This window comes from Pan paniscus, chromosome 11 (assembly GCF_029289425.2).
Source record: "Pan paniscus chromosome 11, NHGRI_mPanPan1-v2.0_pri, whole genome shotgun sequence".
NCBI lineage: Eukaryota > Metazoa > Chordata > Mammalia > Primates > Hominidae > Pan > Pan paniscus.
Window position 1 is genome coordinate 83022777 of NC_073260.2, and position 17097 is coordinate 83039873.

The 17097-nt window shown below is 38.7% G+C and overlaps 1 protein-coding gene across 12 annotated transcripts in view; it reads right to left on the reverse strand.

Moving 5' to 3' along the window:
* KIF27 (kinesin family member 27) overlaps nucleotides 1-17097 on the reverse strand; it is an 86416-nt gene that overhangs the window by 28580 nt on the left and 40739 nt on the right. For all 12 annotated transcript variants that reach the window (XM_034967500.3, XM_055091945.2, XM_055091941.2 and 9 more), the window contains 3 exons: nucleotides 16034-16231; nucleotides 6280-6393; nucleotides 3452-3628 (listed from right to left, as the gene is read on the reverse strand). In XM_034967500.3, the coding sequence (XP_034823391.1) occupies nucleotides 3452-3628; nucleotides 6280-6393; nucleotides 16034-16231 (489 nt within the window). The remainder of the gene's footprint in view (nucleotides 1-3451; nucleotides 3629-6279; nucleotides 6394-16033; nucleotides 16232-17097) is intronic.

A 17097-nucleotide genomic window follows, 5' to 3' on the forward strand; every position in this document is an offset into this window, starting at 1 on the left:
AATTCTTTTAATTGTGATGTTAGGCTGTTAATTTTAGATCTTTCCTGCTTTCTCTTGTCGGCATTTAGTGCTATAAATTTCCCTCTACACACTGCTTTAAATGTGTCCCAGAGATTCTGGTATGTTGTGTCTTTGTTCTTGTTGGTTTCAAAGAACATCTTTATTTCTGCCTTCATTTCATTAGGTACCCAGTAGTCATTCAGGAGCAGGTTGTTCAGTTTCCATGTAGTTGAGCGGTTTTGAGTGAGTTTCTTAATCCTGAGTTCTAGTTTGATTGCACTGTAGTCTGAGAGACAGTTTGTTATAATTTCTGTTCTTTTACATTTGCTGAGGAGTGCTTTACTTCCAACTATGTGGTCAGTTTTGGAATAAGTGTGATGTGGTGCTGAGAAGAATGTATATTGTGTTGATTTGGGGTGGAAAGTTCTGTAGATGTCTATTAGGTCTGCTTGGTGCAGAGCTGAGTTCAATTCCTGGATATCCTTGTTAACTTTCTGTCTCATGGATCAGTCTAATGTTGACAGTGAGGTGTTAAAAGTCTCCCATTATTATTGTGTGGGAGTCTAAGTCTCTTTGTAGGTCTCTAAGGACTTGCTTTATGAATCTGGGTGCCCCTGTATTGGGTGCATATACATTTAGGATAGTTAGCTCTTCTTGTTGAATTGATCCCTTTACCATTATGTAATGGCCTTCTTTGTCTCTTTTGATCTTTGTTAGTTTAAAGTCTGTTTTATCAGAGACTAGGATTGCAACCCCTGCCTTTTTTTGTTTTCCATTTGCTTGGTATATCTTCCTCCATCCCTTTATTTTGAGCCTATGTGTGTCTCTGCACGTGAGAGGCCTAGAGCCTCACATTACTGGTGTTGACAAAATTTTTTATATGATGTCTTTGATACTCTCCTCTTTTCTGTTTTCTCTGTTGTATCTTTCTGGAATTCCCATTACTTGGATCTTGGGCTTTCTGGATTTATCTGCCAATTAAAAATGTTTTGCTCCTACTTTCTATTAACTTATATTTTTACTTACTTTTTGGAATATTTCCTCAACTTTATCCTCTGACCCTTTTTGTTGAGATGGAGTTTTGCTCTTGTCACCCAGACTAGAGTGCAATGGCATGGTCTCGGCTCACTGCAACCTCTGCCTCTCAGGTTCAAGTGATTCTCCTGCCTCAGCTCCCAAGTACCTGGGATTACAGGTGCCCACAACCACGCCTGGCTAATTTTTGTATTTTTAGAAGAGACAGGGTTTCACCATGTTGGTCAGGCTGGTGTCGAACTCCTGACCTCCAGTGATCTGCCCGCCTTGGCCTCCCAAAGTGCTGGGATTACAGGTGTGAGCCACCGCGCTCTGCCTATCCTCCAACCCTTTTAATTTCCAAGAGTTCTTTCATGTTTTTAATAACTTGTAGTTATTTATAGATAGTCATCTTTTACCACATTGAGGATATTAAGATTTCTGTGAAGTTTTTTTCAGCTTCTTGCTCTATCTCTAATGTCTCTGAGTTTATTTTTTCCTTTTGTTTTGTTTTCTGTCTTTAATAGTGGCATTCCTGAAATGTCGATCATATTTCAGAGTCAGGTATCGAAAAGCAGATAAGATTTGTGGTAACAGCATATATGTGGGCCACTTATTTAAGTGGGGGCTTCCAAATTTAAGAGTTTTCATATCTTTTTAGATGTTTCAGAAAATATGCCAATCTCCGGCTAGGAAGTATAAATCTGGCTGCCAGCATTCTTAGATCCAAGTAGAGATTAGGAAATAGATGTTTCACGATTCATATGCAGACTTGCATTCATTCCCTATTTGGAGTTTTTTTGACTTATCACAACCTTTGCTGTGCCTGGTTCAATCTTCAGAAAATAAATCGGTCCCAGAGTGAGAAAAAATAGTTTCATGACTATGCCCTGTTTTCATCTTTATGCTACTCCTGCCTTCTGAAAATCTTGGTCCCTTCATTTCTGAGTCTTTTTGATGTTCTATGTGAATTTTATCTCTCTAAAACTGTTATTTTTAAAAAAGGAAAACATCTAAAGCATTCCTAAAATGCCCATCACATTTCAGAGTCAGGTATTAAAAAGCTGGTAAGATGTGTGGTGATAGCATATATGTAGGGTCTTAGCCTGGCTCTCATTTGTGTCTCTCTAGGTACTTGGAATGCAGCATCTTCTGTTCTGCTAAGTTAATAAGCTCTCATCTATTTGCTTTCCATCTTTTCTTTTTTTGTAATCTTTTGTCCTCTGTTATCTCCTCTACTGTCTTTTCCCTTTTATGGCTTTTCAAAAAACATAATAGCTTTAATGAGATATAATCTACATACCATGCAGTTCACCAATTTAAAGTATATAACTCAAGGCCGGGCATGGTGGCTCATGCCTGTAATTCCAGCACTTTGGGAGGCCAAGATGGGCGGATCACAAGGTCAGAAGTTCGAGACCAGTCTGACCAATATGGTGAAACCCAGTCTCTACTAAAAATACAAAAATTAGCTGGGCATGGTGGTGTGCGCCTGTAGTCCGAGCTACTCGGGAGGCTGATACAGGAGAATCGCTTGAACCCAGGAGGCAGAGGTTGCAGTGAGCACAGATCGCGCCACTGCACTCCAGTCTCAAAAAATAAAAAAAAAAAGAAGTATATAATTCAATGGTTTTTCATATATTCATAGTTATGTAACCATCACCACAATCAATTTTATATTTCACCCCCCCTCCCAAAAAAAAGAAACCCCACACCTATTAGTAGGCATTCTATTTCCCCCGCAATCCCCCACCAACCCTAGGTAACCACTATTCTAGTTTTTGTCTCTGGACAGAAATGGAATTGCCCATTCTGGAGACTTGATACAAATGGTATTATACAAAGGTGGTCTTTTGTGACTGGTTTCTTTCACTTAACATAGGTTTTCAAGGTTCATCCATGTTGTAGCATGTATCAGTACTTCATTCCCTTCTATTGTCAAATAATACACTATTGTATGGATAATCACAGTTTATCCATTCATCACTTGATGAACATTTGTGTTGTTTTCAGTTTTTAGCTATTATGAATAATGTTACTATGAATGTTCATGTTCAAGTTTTTGTGTGGATACATGCTTTCATTTCTCATGGAGAAATACATACAGAGATAGATCGATCGATCTATCTATCTATCTATCTATCTATCTATCCATCCATCCATCCATCCATTAATCCACCCACCCACCCTCCCACCCATCCCTAGGAGTGAGATTACTGGGTCACATAGTATCCGTAAGTTTAGCCTTTTGAGGAACTACAAAATGGTTATCCGAAGCAATTGCACCATTTTCCAATTTCACCAGCAGTGTATGAAGGTCCCAATTTCTCCACCTCCTCCCACACATTTCTTATTATGTTTTTCTGATTATAGCCATCCTAGTGGGGAGTGGGGAGTGGTTTACAACCAGAATCAAGTAGTGTATTAAACAGAATACCTGACTAGATCTCAATTTCTTATTTTCCAGGTGACTCTTCTCCTGTAACAGAGCCTCCTTCTTAGAAACTATGGCCTCCCGTTTCTTTAAGTCTTCTTCCAGCTCCTCTAATTCTTGGCGTTGGTTCAGAACTTTCTCTACTTCTTCATCTAACCATTTCTTTTGCTCATCCAATTTCTACATTAAAATTAAAAAAAAAAGTTACTTGTTTTTCCTTCTGCCATAAAAATTATATGGTAATAATAGAATTTCAGATTGGCTGAAATCTCTTAAATGAACATTTAAAAACTATCACTCAGAGTAACTCAGGTAGCCATCTGAGATCCTAAAGACATCAGTGGTTCTAGTCAAGATGTAGCTATGTTGTTTTATAAAGAATTAAAATTTACTCCCCAGATATGTTAAACAGTCTAGGATTTTTTAGCCTGACGAAGAAAGGGCTGATAATTTCCTATGCCTATATTAAGAACATGCTGGAGTCTTTTACTCTGTTGTAGTGGTGCACAGTTCCATCACAGCACTTACACTGGTGGCTGCCCTACGTATCTATCTCCCCAACTTCAGCTCCTTGATTGATTGCAGGGGCTGTAGTTTTTACCCGTCTATCCACATGGCTGGTATATTGCCTGGGCCACAGTAGGCATTCAATAAAATGTTAAATGAATGAGTGAATGAATGCCTGATTCAGTCAGTCAATGAAGTGAATAAATGAATACACACAGTGGAAGACACAGATGATGGAGGATGGAAGGAAAGCCAATTTGCATTGTAGCTTGTCAACCTCAAATAATTATTTTTAAAAAAGAAAAAAAACAAAAATAAAAAATTGCTGAAAAGATCTCCAAAACAAACATCTGAGTACTCTCTTGAATTAAGGATATGCGGAAACAAATACAAACATAAATATAGATGGAATATGACTGTTTAAAAGGAACTCTACCAAGTGGACATGGTAATGAAGCACTGCCACCAAAACAACAAATAAATAGGAAAAGAAATCCATATAGTATTATTTCCTAGTCCTTCATGAACCTTATAGAAAGGGTTTCTGGAAATCTATCATACAATGAGACAGTGAATATATATGAGAAAAAGAGAGCAAAATGGCCAAGACAAAGAAGATGCATAGCTATTCGGTCTTCCAATAATACCAGGATATTAATAGTATAATCTTATAAGCACTATCATGTCCAGATAACACTGGAGCCTAAAATATTATAGTAGCTCTACAATTATTAGGAAGAGAAAGAGCAACTATAAAAATGTTAATTTTGTCATATCCTTAAATACTCCAGTAGGAGATCCTAGGAAGTCTAGCAAGTAACTTAAATATATTCTACAAACATTCTTAAACTGTGAGTGGGGTTTGAAAGATGAATAAGAGATTCTTTTTAAGCTCCACTTAAAAGGAAAAAACCTAAAAAATTACAACTGGTGATGACATTTCTGGGTGGAATGGGTGTGTATGGGAATGTACCCATGTCACTATTAAATGTCACTAAGAAAATGTAATGTAAAATTTATGAAGAGAGAATAAATCTTTCTAAAGTAAGGTAGAGATAATTGCATTCTAGGTATTTTAAATACAGTATTTTTTGCTTACATAAAATTTAAAATCTCAATTTCTTTGAACTTCAAAATTAGTTTGTGGATTATGACTTTCTTTTTAAAAGGTGGCACTAAAATAATGGCTTTTTAATATATAAAGTACATATACAATTTGGTTTTCTTTGAATGTAGAGTTCTGATTTTTAGAAATATACTTGTCTTCAGCTGGGCGCAGTGGCTCACACCTGTAATCCCAGCACTTTGGGAGGCCGAGGCGGGCAGATCATGAAATCGAAACCATCCTGGCTAACATGGTGAAACCTCGTCTCTACTAAAAATACAAAAAATTAGCCAGGCATGGTGGTGGGCACCTGTGGTCCCAGCTACTTGGGAAGCTGAGGCAAGAGAATGGTGTGAACCCGGGAGGCGGAGCTTGCAGTGAGCTGAGATCGTGCCACAGCACTCCAGCCTGGGTGACAGAGCGAGACTCCGTCTCAAAAAAAATAAAATATACTCGTCTTCATGAGATGGGAATAAATACAGTCCAGTGAACATGGATTTCATGTTTATATTCTACAACATTCAAATCAACTCATTTCTACCGAAATAAGAATATATTGATTCTGCTGAGAGCAAGAAAAAACAAAAAATACAGCACATTTCTGGATGAGAACATAATTTTGTAATAATAAAAGTTTCACTACTTGGGCAACAGGATTATTAGAAGCCCAAATCTTAGCATCACACAATATACCCATGTAACAAACCTGCATGTGTATCCCTGAATCTAAAATTTAAGAAAAGAAAAATAATAAAGTTTCAAAACAAATACTAGAAATTTTGCATTTGGGCGGCATCTAGTGTTTGAAGGTTTTATTCAGAGTCCACCAGTTTTTACATCTATCTATCTCTCTATCTATCTATCTATCTACCTATCTATTTATTGAGAGGGAGTTTTGCTCTTGTTGCCCAGTCTGGAGTGCAGTGGCATGGTCTTGGCTCACTGCAGCCTCCACCTCCAGGGTTCAAGCGATTCTCCTGCCTCAGCCTCCCAAGTAGCTGGGATTACAAGCGCCTGCCACCAAGCCCGGCTAATTTTTATACTTTTAGTAGAGATGGGGTTTTACCATGTTGACCAGGCTGGTCTTGAACTCCTGACCGCAGGTGATCCACCCACCTCGGCATCCCAAAGTGCTAGGATTACAGGTGTGAGTTTACCTCTATTTAGACAACCATCAGATTGAAGAGAAACCAGGAAACACTAAATAGAATTGACAAACCTGGAGATGGTCTATACTTCCAAACGAACCTTTTCTCCTTTTCAAGTTACATGCATCAAGGTCCTCAGCTTTCGGTTTTAGACCTTCTTCCTGTCGTGTTTTTAATTGTATTTCCTATAGAAAAAGAAATTGAAAACACCTTATTGCTTTTACACCTGACCATTAAGTATGCTGATGACAATTATTTTCTTTCTTTTTTTTTTTTTTTGGAGACAAGCTCTCGCTCTGTCACCCAGGCTGGAGTGCAGTGGCACAATCACAGCCTCAAACTCCTGGGCTCAAGCCATCCAGCCACATTTTCTTAACATTTACTTCCTTAGTCACAGAAAGAGAAAATGAGTAGATGACAGTTGGGGCTCTATTTGAGAAGAAAATAATGTGCGGATTTTTTTGTTTAAAAAAATTTTTTAGAGATAGGGTCTCACTCTGTATCTAGACTAGAGTGCAATGGTGTGATCATAGCTCACTGTAAGCTCAAGCTCCTGGGCTCAAGTAATCCTCTCACCTCAGCCTCCCAAGTAGCTAGGACTACAGGTGTGTACCACCACATCCAGCTAATTTTTTTTTTAAATTTTTTGTAGAGATAGGGTCTTGTTATGTTGCCCAGGCCAGTCTCCAGTGATCTTCCTGGCCTCCAGTGATCCTCCAGCCTCAACTTCCTAAAGTTCTGGGATTATAGGCATAAGTCACCATGCTCAGCCTTAATTTTTAATTGACAAATAATAATTGTACATTTTCGTGAGGTACACAGTGATTATTTCAATACATATAACGTATAGTGATCAGACCAGGATAATTAGCATATCTAAGAAGAAAGGAATGTTAGCTCTTACTGAGGCAATACAATACAACTGCAAAAATTAGGATTTACTAACAAAACTGAGCGTTTTTTTCATTCTTCGTGAGTGTTACACATTAGCGTAACAAGGATGAGTCTGAAATTTATAAGTGGGTTATTCTCTTCTGCCTTTCTGAGCTTATTACTTTCATAGTTACTCCACCCAAGACATCCATCTGCTGTGAGTATATTAAAATTTATTATGTAGAAATGCAAAAAGAAAAGTAATGTTCAATTTCTAGTGTTCAAAAATGGGAGTTTGCAATATGAGAATAGACTTGGAAGACATATCATGGTCTTATGAAGTGCATTTTCCAAATTTCTTTAGTTTCCATCCACATCTTTTTTTTTTTTTCGAGATAAAGTCTCACTCTGTCACCCAGGCTGGATGCAATGGCATAATCTTGGCCCACTGCAGCCTCCGCCTCCCAGGTTTCAAGTAATTCTCATGCCTCAGCCTCCTGAGTAGCTGGTATTATAGGCATGTGCCACCGCACCTGGCTAATTTTTGTATTTTCTTTTTTATTTTTTAGGAGAGATAGGGTTTTACCATGTTGGCCAGGCTGGTCTCGAACTCCTGACCTCAGGTGATCCACCTGCCTCAGCCTCCCAAAGTGCTGGAATTACAAGCATGAGCCACCACGCCCAGCCTCCATCCACATCTTAAGGGTCAAGTCAAGAGGTGCGATGTTGGCCAGGAGTGGTGGCTCATGCCTGTAATCCAGCACTTTGGGAGGCCGAGGCAGGCCGATCACCTGAGGTCAGGAGTTCAAGACCAGTCTGGCCAACATGGGGAAACCCCGTCTCTACTAAAAATACAAAAATTAGCCGGGCGTGTGCCTGTATTCCCAGCTACTCAGGAGGCTGAGGCACGAGAATCGCTTGAACTTGAGAGGCAGAGATTACGGTGAGCTGAGATCCCGCCACTGCACTCTAGCCTAGGTGACAGAGTGAGACTCCGTCTCAAAACAAAACAAAACAAAACAAAAGGCGCAATGTTCATGGTGCCTTCTAGGGGTTTAGAAATGATGTTGTCCATCACTAAAGCTTAGCAGGACAGGAAGGAGGCCATGAGTCAAAGCTGGCCAGTTCACATACTCTCTGTTACTGGTCTGTGATGGATAAGTACACAATCGAAAGTGCTGAGATACTTTTATAGCAATTTGACAGAATAATTTTATGTCTGATGACTCTAACAATTTTTTAAATGGACTTTTATTTGTATATTTTAAATTTCACTTTTCTACTAATTCATGTTTTATAAAAGTGTTAGGCTGTGACAAATTTATAACAAAATAAAAACTATACCTTCTCCACAAGTAATTTCAGAAGCACTGATAGGAAGTAAAAGAAAAGCCTAGTGCTCTCCAGCCCTGGGAACGGCAGAAAGGAGAAAAGAGACAGTAAGGAAGACTTGTTTCCCAATTGTCCTCTGTCTGAGTTTTGGTCCAGAAAGGGGGATGATAAGTAAAGGTATCAATGGGGAGAGACGGGCTCCTAAACTATTCAGGAGAGAAAATGCAGACTGCAGTGCAGAAGCCCCACACCCATATACAATTGCCCAGCCTTGCTGAAAAAGCAGAGAGGTACAATTAGGAAAGAGACCCCAGTTGGACTCCTTGGTCTCAAGTGGCATGGATCCTGAGTTGAGAGCTAATGTAGGTAGTCACTGTGGGGAACTGGCTCCCAAACTAGGTATAAGGACAGGCCACTGGGCTAGCAAGCTAGACAGAATGCCTAGTAGCCTCAGTAGGGGCTTATAATGCTAGTGGGAGATGAGATGAAGGGAAAGCACCCCCATGCTCTAAACCAGAAGCAAGATCAAACTGCGAGTTATACCAGCCAGGGGTTTCATCATCAGGGGCCAGCAGATTAGGCAGGGTAAGGTGGACAAGGGAGCACAATTTCCAGCTGGTCACAATCCTCAACTCCAAGGCATAGGACAAAAGAAGGCTATACACCCAACTACAACATACACTGGCTGTCATCTTAGGGAGAGAAGCATAGGGAAGAGGAGGCTAAGAGACTGAGCATTCTTATTCAAAAGACCTGAGAAGTATTTAAAGGAAGTGTTTAGATTTTTAGAACAAGGTTTGAACAGAGAGAACATTTGATTAGTTTCCACCATATTTCCAGCAATAATCATGACATGGATAGAAGAGAGGTGCACTCACAAAGACAGGTGCTATAAACTAAATAAAGAAAAATGTTACACCCATCTGAGTTATGAGTGAATTTGGACTCTATGTTTACCACCCATAGTTCTTGATGCTTCCCTAGTTCTAGTTCATAGCTATAATTTAGCCCCTGTGATAGTCCTAGACATTTCAGGATGATGAAATAAAGCTACCTTAAATAAAGAGACCTTATACTTGGAGTTGACTCTCTACTATTTCTGTTTGTCCACATACACTTTAAAAGTATACTGCACTTGTAATCCCAGCACTTTGGGAGGCCAAGGCGGGTAGATCACAAGGTCAGGAGATCGAGACTATCCTAGCTAACACCGTGAAACCCTGTGTCTGTATTAAAAAGACAAAAAAATTAGCCGGGTGTGGTGGCAAGTGCCTGTAGTCCCAGCTACTTGGGAGGCTGAGGCAGGAGAATGGCATGAACCCGGGAGGCGGAGCTTGCAGTGAGACAAGATCACGCCACTGCACTCCAGCCTGGGCAACAAAGAGAGACTCCGTGTCAAAAAAAAAAAAAAAAAAAAGGACACAGGAGTACTTCTAATTCCCTCTTCCACATGTTGCTCCAGACAGTGCCTTTTTCCTTACATTGTAATCTTTGTTATACATATTGAAATAACTGTGTACCAGGCACTGTGCTAGGCTTTTTATATCTATTTAATTATCCCATTTAGCCCTCACAACAATCCTATGATATAGGGACTATTATAAAATCCATTTTATAGATGAGGAAATGGGTGGTTAAAAAGCTTAAGATCACACCACCACCCACAATTTCAGGAGTTCTCATATCTTTTCTTCAAAGCCTATCCATGGACCTCAGTTAAGAACTACTGCTCTGAAGAGAACCTACGCAGAAGTTGTACTATTCTTTGGAAATGGTTTAGTCAAGTAGAAAAGAGACAGGAGTCTCAGAGAGTTAGCTCCAAACAGACAGCAAATTTTATCCTTTAGGACTGTAAGCAGGTTTTCTGTTTTTGCATTAAGTAGAGGATACATCAATGTATCTTTGGGAAAGTCTGTTCCTTTTTCTGGAATACCTGATATCCCCCATAAATGGGTCATTTCACTAAAATTAGAGATGTGGCAAGATGGAATAAAAGTGCCCTAGGTGGCAAGGTGTGGTGGCTTATGCCTGTAATCCCAGCATTTTGGGAGGCTGAGGCAGGAGGATCACTTGAGCCCAGGAGTTCGAGATCAGCCTGGGCAACATAGTAAGACCCTATCTCTACAAAAAATTAAAAAATGTGTGAGGTACGCTGGCATGTGCCTGCAGTCCTAGCTACTTGGGAGGCTGAGGTGGGAGGATTCCTTGAGCCCAGGAGGCCAAGGCTACAGTGAGCCATGATCACATCACTGCACTCAAGCCTGGATGACAGAGCAAGACCTTGTCTCAAAAAAAAAAAAAAAGTGCACTAGATAAGAAGGTAAAAGTTTGAGTTACAAGCAGAGTTGCATTTCAGCAGACTTCTACTCTTTGAAGAAGACAGTGTCTTCTTTTCCCTAAGCATGGATTTAGAGAGTGCTATGTCTTGCTGGTTTAAGCCATGGCCTATGAGAGATGAGGAGTTAAAACCCAAAGACCACAACACTGAACAGCCTGGCCTGATCTTCACATTGGAAGAAGAGCTAAAACAAAACAGACTAAGTTGTTGGCAGCAGAAATGAAAATTGGACAGATTCATGGTGTTTTAAAGATATACTCTGAAGGCTTTAATGGTTCATTGGATATGCATAAGAAAGACGCAAGAGCCAATGATGATGCCTAAACTTCTAGCACACCCAACTGATATATCATGTAAGGCACATTGGAGAACTACATTTTTCCCCCGTGAAGGGAGCAGGGAGTGGGGAATCATGGAAAGGTAAGTAAGGAAGATCATTAATTCATCTATAAGACAACCTAGGGAAGAGGTTGGAGCTCAAAGAACAGACTTGGGATTAAGCATTAAATTTGGAAATTTTCAGTTTAATTGCAGCCATGGAAAAGTATCCTATACTCACCTAGGATGGAGTATAGAAGAGGGCAGAGACCAGAGCCATGAGGAACTCCCATATTTAAAAGGACTGGTGGAGTAGGATGAGCTAGCCAAGACAGAGAACAAGCAATCAGGAAGAGAAGAAAAAAACAAGGAAAGTATAACGTCACAAAGGCAAGGGGAAAATACTTCAAGACGGAGGGAGTGCTGAACTGTGCTAGATGCACAGTATTAAGATAAGGACTTTAGTGACAGAGAGAGCACTAGTGAACTTCTCAAGAGCTGTGAAGTGGGTGATAGAGCCAGAAGCCAGCTGGAGAGGATAAGAGAATGAATGAAAGTAGAAGTAACAGAAACAAATGCAGTCAACTTTTCCAAGAAGTATGGTTACAAAGGGGAGGTAAGAAAGGGAGGGGAAAAAGGTTGAAGGAGGATACTTTTAGGATGAAAAAACCTAAGATATTTAAAGACAAATCCAGAAGAAAAAAAAAGTTGAAAATAAGAAAAAAGGACAAAAGATGACACGTACATGCTTAGCAAAGTATTGCCTGAATATAAATCTCAATAAATGTTAACGATTGCTATAATTATTATTACCATTATTATGAATATCATTATTATTATTACCAGTTCTTTTAAATATGGGAGTTCCTCATGGCTCTGATTTTTGCCCTCTTAACTTCTATACTCCATCCCAGGTGAGTATAGAATACTTTTCCATAGCTGCAATTAAACTCATACTCTTCACTGGGTTATCTTATAGTGTCAAGGAAATTTAAAAAGCAATTCCATTTATAATAGCATCTAAAAGAATATCTAGGAACAAGTTTAAGTAAAGAGGTAAAATACTACTGGTACACTAAAAATTACGACATTGCTGAAAGAAATTAATGAAGACCTAAACAAATGGAAAGACTTCCCATGCTCGTGGATAAGAAAATTTAATATTGTCAAGATGTCAATACTACTCAGAGCAATCTAGAGATTCAACAATCCTTATCAAAATTCCAATGGCCTTTTTTGCAGAAATGGAAAGGCCCATCCTCAAATTCACATGGAAAACTGTAGGGGCCCTGAATAGCCAAAATCATCTTGAAAAAGAAGAGCAAGGTGGGAGGACTTACTTCCCAATTTCAAGACTTAACACAAACCTACAGTAATCAAAATAGTGTGATACTAGCATAAGGATAGACATATAGACCTATGGAATAGAACTGAGAGTTTAGTAACCATATATCTATGGCCAGTTGATTTTTTAAAAATAAAAACTGGGGCCAAGCATGGTGGCTCAGGTCTGTAATCCCAATACTTTGGGAGGCCAAGACCAGAGGATCACTTGAAGCCAGGAGTTCAAAACCAGCCTGGGAAATATAGCAAGACACTGTCTATAAAAAGTAGGGAAAAAAAATTAGCCAGGTGTGGTGGTGTGCGTCTGTAGTCCCACTGCTTAGGAGGCTAAGGCAGGTGGATCACTTGAGCCCAGGAATTGGAGGCTGCAGTGGGCTATGATCATGCCACCGCACTTCAGCCTGGGTGACAGAGTGAGACCCTGTCTCAAAAAAACAAAATTGTACATATGTAAGGTATACAACATGATGTTTTGATATACACAGTGAAATGATTACTATAGTCAAGCTAACATATTTATCTCTTCACATAGTTAGCATTTTGGCTTTTTTGTGTGGTAAGAGTACCTGAAATCCATTCTCTTAGCAAATTTCCAGTATACAATAGTCATCATGCTGTACACTAAGTCTCTAGACTTATTTATTCTACATAACTGCAACTTTGTACCATTTGACCAACATCTCCCCGTTTCCCCTATCAGCATTTCCCTATTTCCCACTCCAGCTGATTTTTGATAAGGGTGCCAAGACCATTCAATGGAGGAAAGAACAGTCTCTTCAACAGATGGTACTGGTACAACTGGAGTTCCACATGCAAAAGAATAAATGTGGACCACTACTTCACACCATATACAAAAACTGACCCCAAATGGACCAATGACCTAAATATAAAAGCAAAAACCATAAAACTCTTAGCAGAAAACATAAATCTTCATGACCTTGGATTTAGGCAATGGATTCTTAGACATGACACCAAAAAGCACAAGCAACAAAAGAAAAAAGATAAATTGGACTTCAACAAAACTAAAAATTTTTGCATATCAAAGGATATTATCAAAGTATAAAGAAAACCTACAGAATAGGAAAAAATATTTGGAAATCACGTATCTGATAGAATTTAATGTCAGAATCTGTAAAGAACTCATACAACTCAACAACAAAGACAAAGAACCAAATTAAAATGTGGACAAAGAACTTGAATAGACATTTCTCCAAAGAAGATTTATGAACAGCCAATAAGCACATGAAAAGATGCTCAACATCATTAGTCATTAGGGAAATGCAAACCAAAACCACAATGAGATACAACTTCATCCATCCTGGCTAACACAGTGAAAACCCGTCTCTACTAAAAATACAAAAAATTAGCCGGGCGTGGTGGTAGGTGCCTGTAGTCCCAGCTACTCAGGAGGCTGAGGCAGGAGAATGGCGTGAACTCAGGAGGCGGAGCTTGCAGTGAGCCGAGATCACGCCACTGCACTCCAGCCTGGGCAACAGAGAGAGACTCTGTCTCAAAAAAAAAAAGAGATACAACTTCATACCTACTCAGATGACTATAATTAAAAAAAGGAAAGAAACAGGTGTTGACAAAAGTGTGGAGAAATTAGAACATTCACACATTGCTGGTGGAAATGTAAAATGATGCTGCTGCTATGGAGAACAGTGGTTTCTCAGAAAGCTAAGCACAGATTTACCATATAACCCAGAAATTCTACTCCTAGGTACATACTCCTAGGTACATACCCAAAGGAATTGAAAACAGAGACTTATTTGTATGCCAGTGTTCACTGCAGCATTATTCACAATAGCCAAATGGTAGAAACAACTCAAGTGTCCATTGATGGATGAATGGATAAAGAACTGTGGCATATCCATACAATGGAATATTACTTGGCAATAAAAGGCAATGAAGTTCTTGTACATGCTGCAATGTAGACAAACCTTGAAAATATTATGCTAAATGAAATAAGGCTGACACAGAAGGTAAAATATTATATAATTCTACTTATATGAAGTATCTAGAATAAGCAAATTCATAGAGAAAGTAGATTAGAGATTACCAAGAGGTGGGGGAAGGGGAAAATGAGGAGCTATTCCATAATATTACAGAGTGTCTGTCTGGAGTGATGAAAATGTTTTGGAAATAGATAGTGGTGATGGTTGCACAAGATTGTGAATGTAATTAACGCCACTGAATTATACACTTAAAAAACAGTTAAAATGGGTTGGGCACAGTGGCTCACACCTGTAATCCCAGCACTTTGGGAGGCTGAGGCGGGCAGATCACCTGAGGTCGGGAGTTCAAGACCAGCCTGACCAACATGGAGAAACCCCATCTCTACTAAAAATACAAAATTAGCCGGGCGTGGTGGTGCACACCTGTAATCCCAGCTACTCAGGAGGCTGAGGCAGGAGAATCACTTGAACCCAGGAGGCGGAGGTTGCGTTGAGCCAAGATCACACCATTGCACTCCAGCCTGGGCAACAAGAGTGAAACTCCATCTCAAAAAAAAAAAAAGGAAAAAAAGTTAAAATGGTAAATTTTATGTTATATATATTTTACCACAACTTAAAAATTAATAATAAATAATGAGTAACTTGGTTTAAATGCTCTTTAAGTTCCCTTCCATTGCTGAATTCTGTGATTTTTTTTTTAAGGTCGGAAAATAGGTTATATCCATTGTTGAAAATCTAGGAAATCTGGGGCATACTGATAACAGGAGAGGCTAAACATGTGCAGGGACAGGGAGTATATGGCGTATCTCTGCACCTTCCTTTCAATTTTGCTGTGAACCTAAAACGGCTCTAAAAAAATAAAATCTTAATTTTTAAAATATCTAGGAAATCTCCAATTATGTCCCACGCCTTGGGTTCAGCTTAACATTTCAGCGGAACAGAGCTTGGCACATAGTACTAGATGAGCGTCTGTTATTATGATCATCATCATCTTTTTCAAAAAAGCCCTGTGGGACAAGTAGGATTAAGGCCATTTTAGATGAGAATAAACAGACTCAGAGAGGGTAAAATTTTTGAGAAATTTGAGAAAATTTATTTTCTCAATAAATCTCTCAGCCAGCAACTGAGTGAGCTAGGATTTGAAACTATGATAGCCTGGTCAAAGAGCCTAGGCTGACACCACTAAGTTCTTCCCCAGCCCAATCTATTCTAGAACTGCTGTGCATACAGGTCTGATCATTTTTCTGCTCACTGTGAATGAAATGGTACCACTTTACCTGGTACTTTTTCTGTGTAGCCACATGGACAACGCATGTCAAAGCACTTTGAAAACAGAAAATCCTATTCAAATGATAGGTATTATTTAGAAAGTTGGCTTTATAAATGTATGTTTTTGACAGCTTCAATTAAAGTTAGGATCCTACTAAGAGAAATTATCATTGTACCTTCTTTTGTGAAGTCAAAGCCTTCAAGACAGTACTCAAAATTCAATAAGTAGGTTTTACTATGTAGATGAACAAAGCTTTAAAGTGAATAAGGACAGCAGTGAAGGGCAGGTCAAGGATAGATACTTCACAAGCCAACTGAATGAAGACCATGGATTCGTTAGCTCTGAGCCGTTTAACATTTCATATTATACTTAGCAGGAATGTATGACAATATTACTTTGATTTTTTGCTGGTCCCGCTTAATTACTGCATCCAGTTGCTTCCTTTTTTCATTTTCTTCTCGTAGTTTTCTTTGTAGCTCTATCTTTTGATATTTCATGTGATCTACACTCTGCTCTAGTTCATTAGCACGTTTCTCATTTTGGATTGACAGTGATGCCAGTTTCTTACTATCTTGTTGCTTCTTCTGCAAGACCTGAGATCATATGGAATATTTCAAAATGAAAAACTGAATCTCTCACAATCCTCAACTAAACTTAATCTTTTCATTTTATGGTAAAGGAAGAAATTTTCCCTAGATTTTCATTTATTTTTGACAGGTTCACAAACAATTGCTTACTATCATACATTTCCATTTTTGCAATTAGGGAAACGATCATAATTTGCATCACATATGTAAAAGTATAAAGAATCATGAGACTTCCTGATGTGGACAACAAACAAAATGAAACAGATGATTTGCTTTTCATTAATAAGTATTTTAATTTAAAAAATAGTTAAAACAGTATAAAACTGAATTTATATTTTAAGAGTCACTCTTATCATATACCCCTAATCTACCTGTCCTGCTTCCCAACACAAAATTATCAATTTCTTAAATATTCTTCCAGAAAAAAATGTATGCATATGCATGCAAATAGCTGCATATGTATTCTATATAGACTACTGTCTCCCTTTTTTCCTACTTATCTCAGAGGTCTTTTCATATAGATTTGTTCCAGGTGGCTGCACAGCATTCTACTGTGCTCTTGTTTTTATAGCTACAGCTATAGCCTAAATCGTTAATCCCTGAGTTAGGATGATCAGAGCTGATAACATCTTCCCTGAGAGTGACCAACCATTATAATTACTATTTTAACATTTATCTTAAATTCCTTCTCATCTAACTAAAATTACGTACAGATAGCATTAGACTTTCAAAGTGTTCACACCACTAATATAAAATACTTGTGTTACAATTTAGTCCTGACCAAACAAACATATATTAAACTTGTATAATGTGATTAGCATTGCACTAAATACCAATTAGGTGGCATAAAAAAGGTAAAGGGATGTCATTCA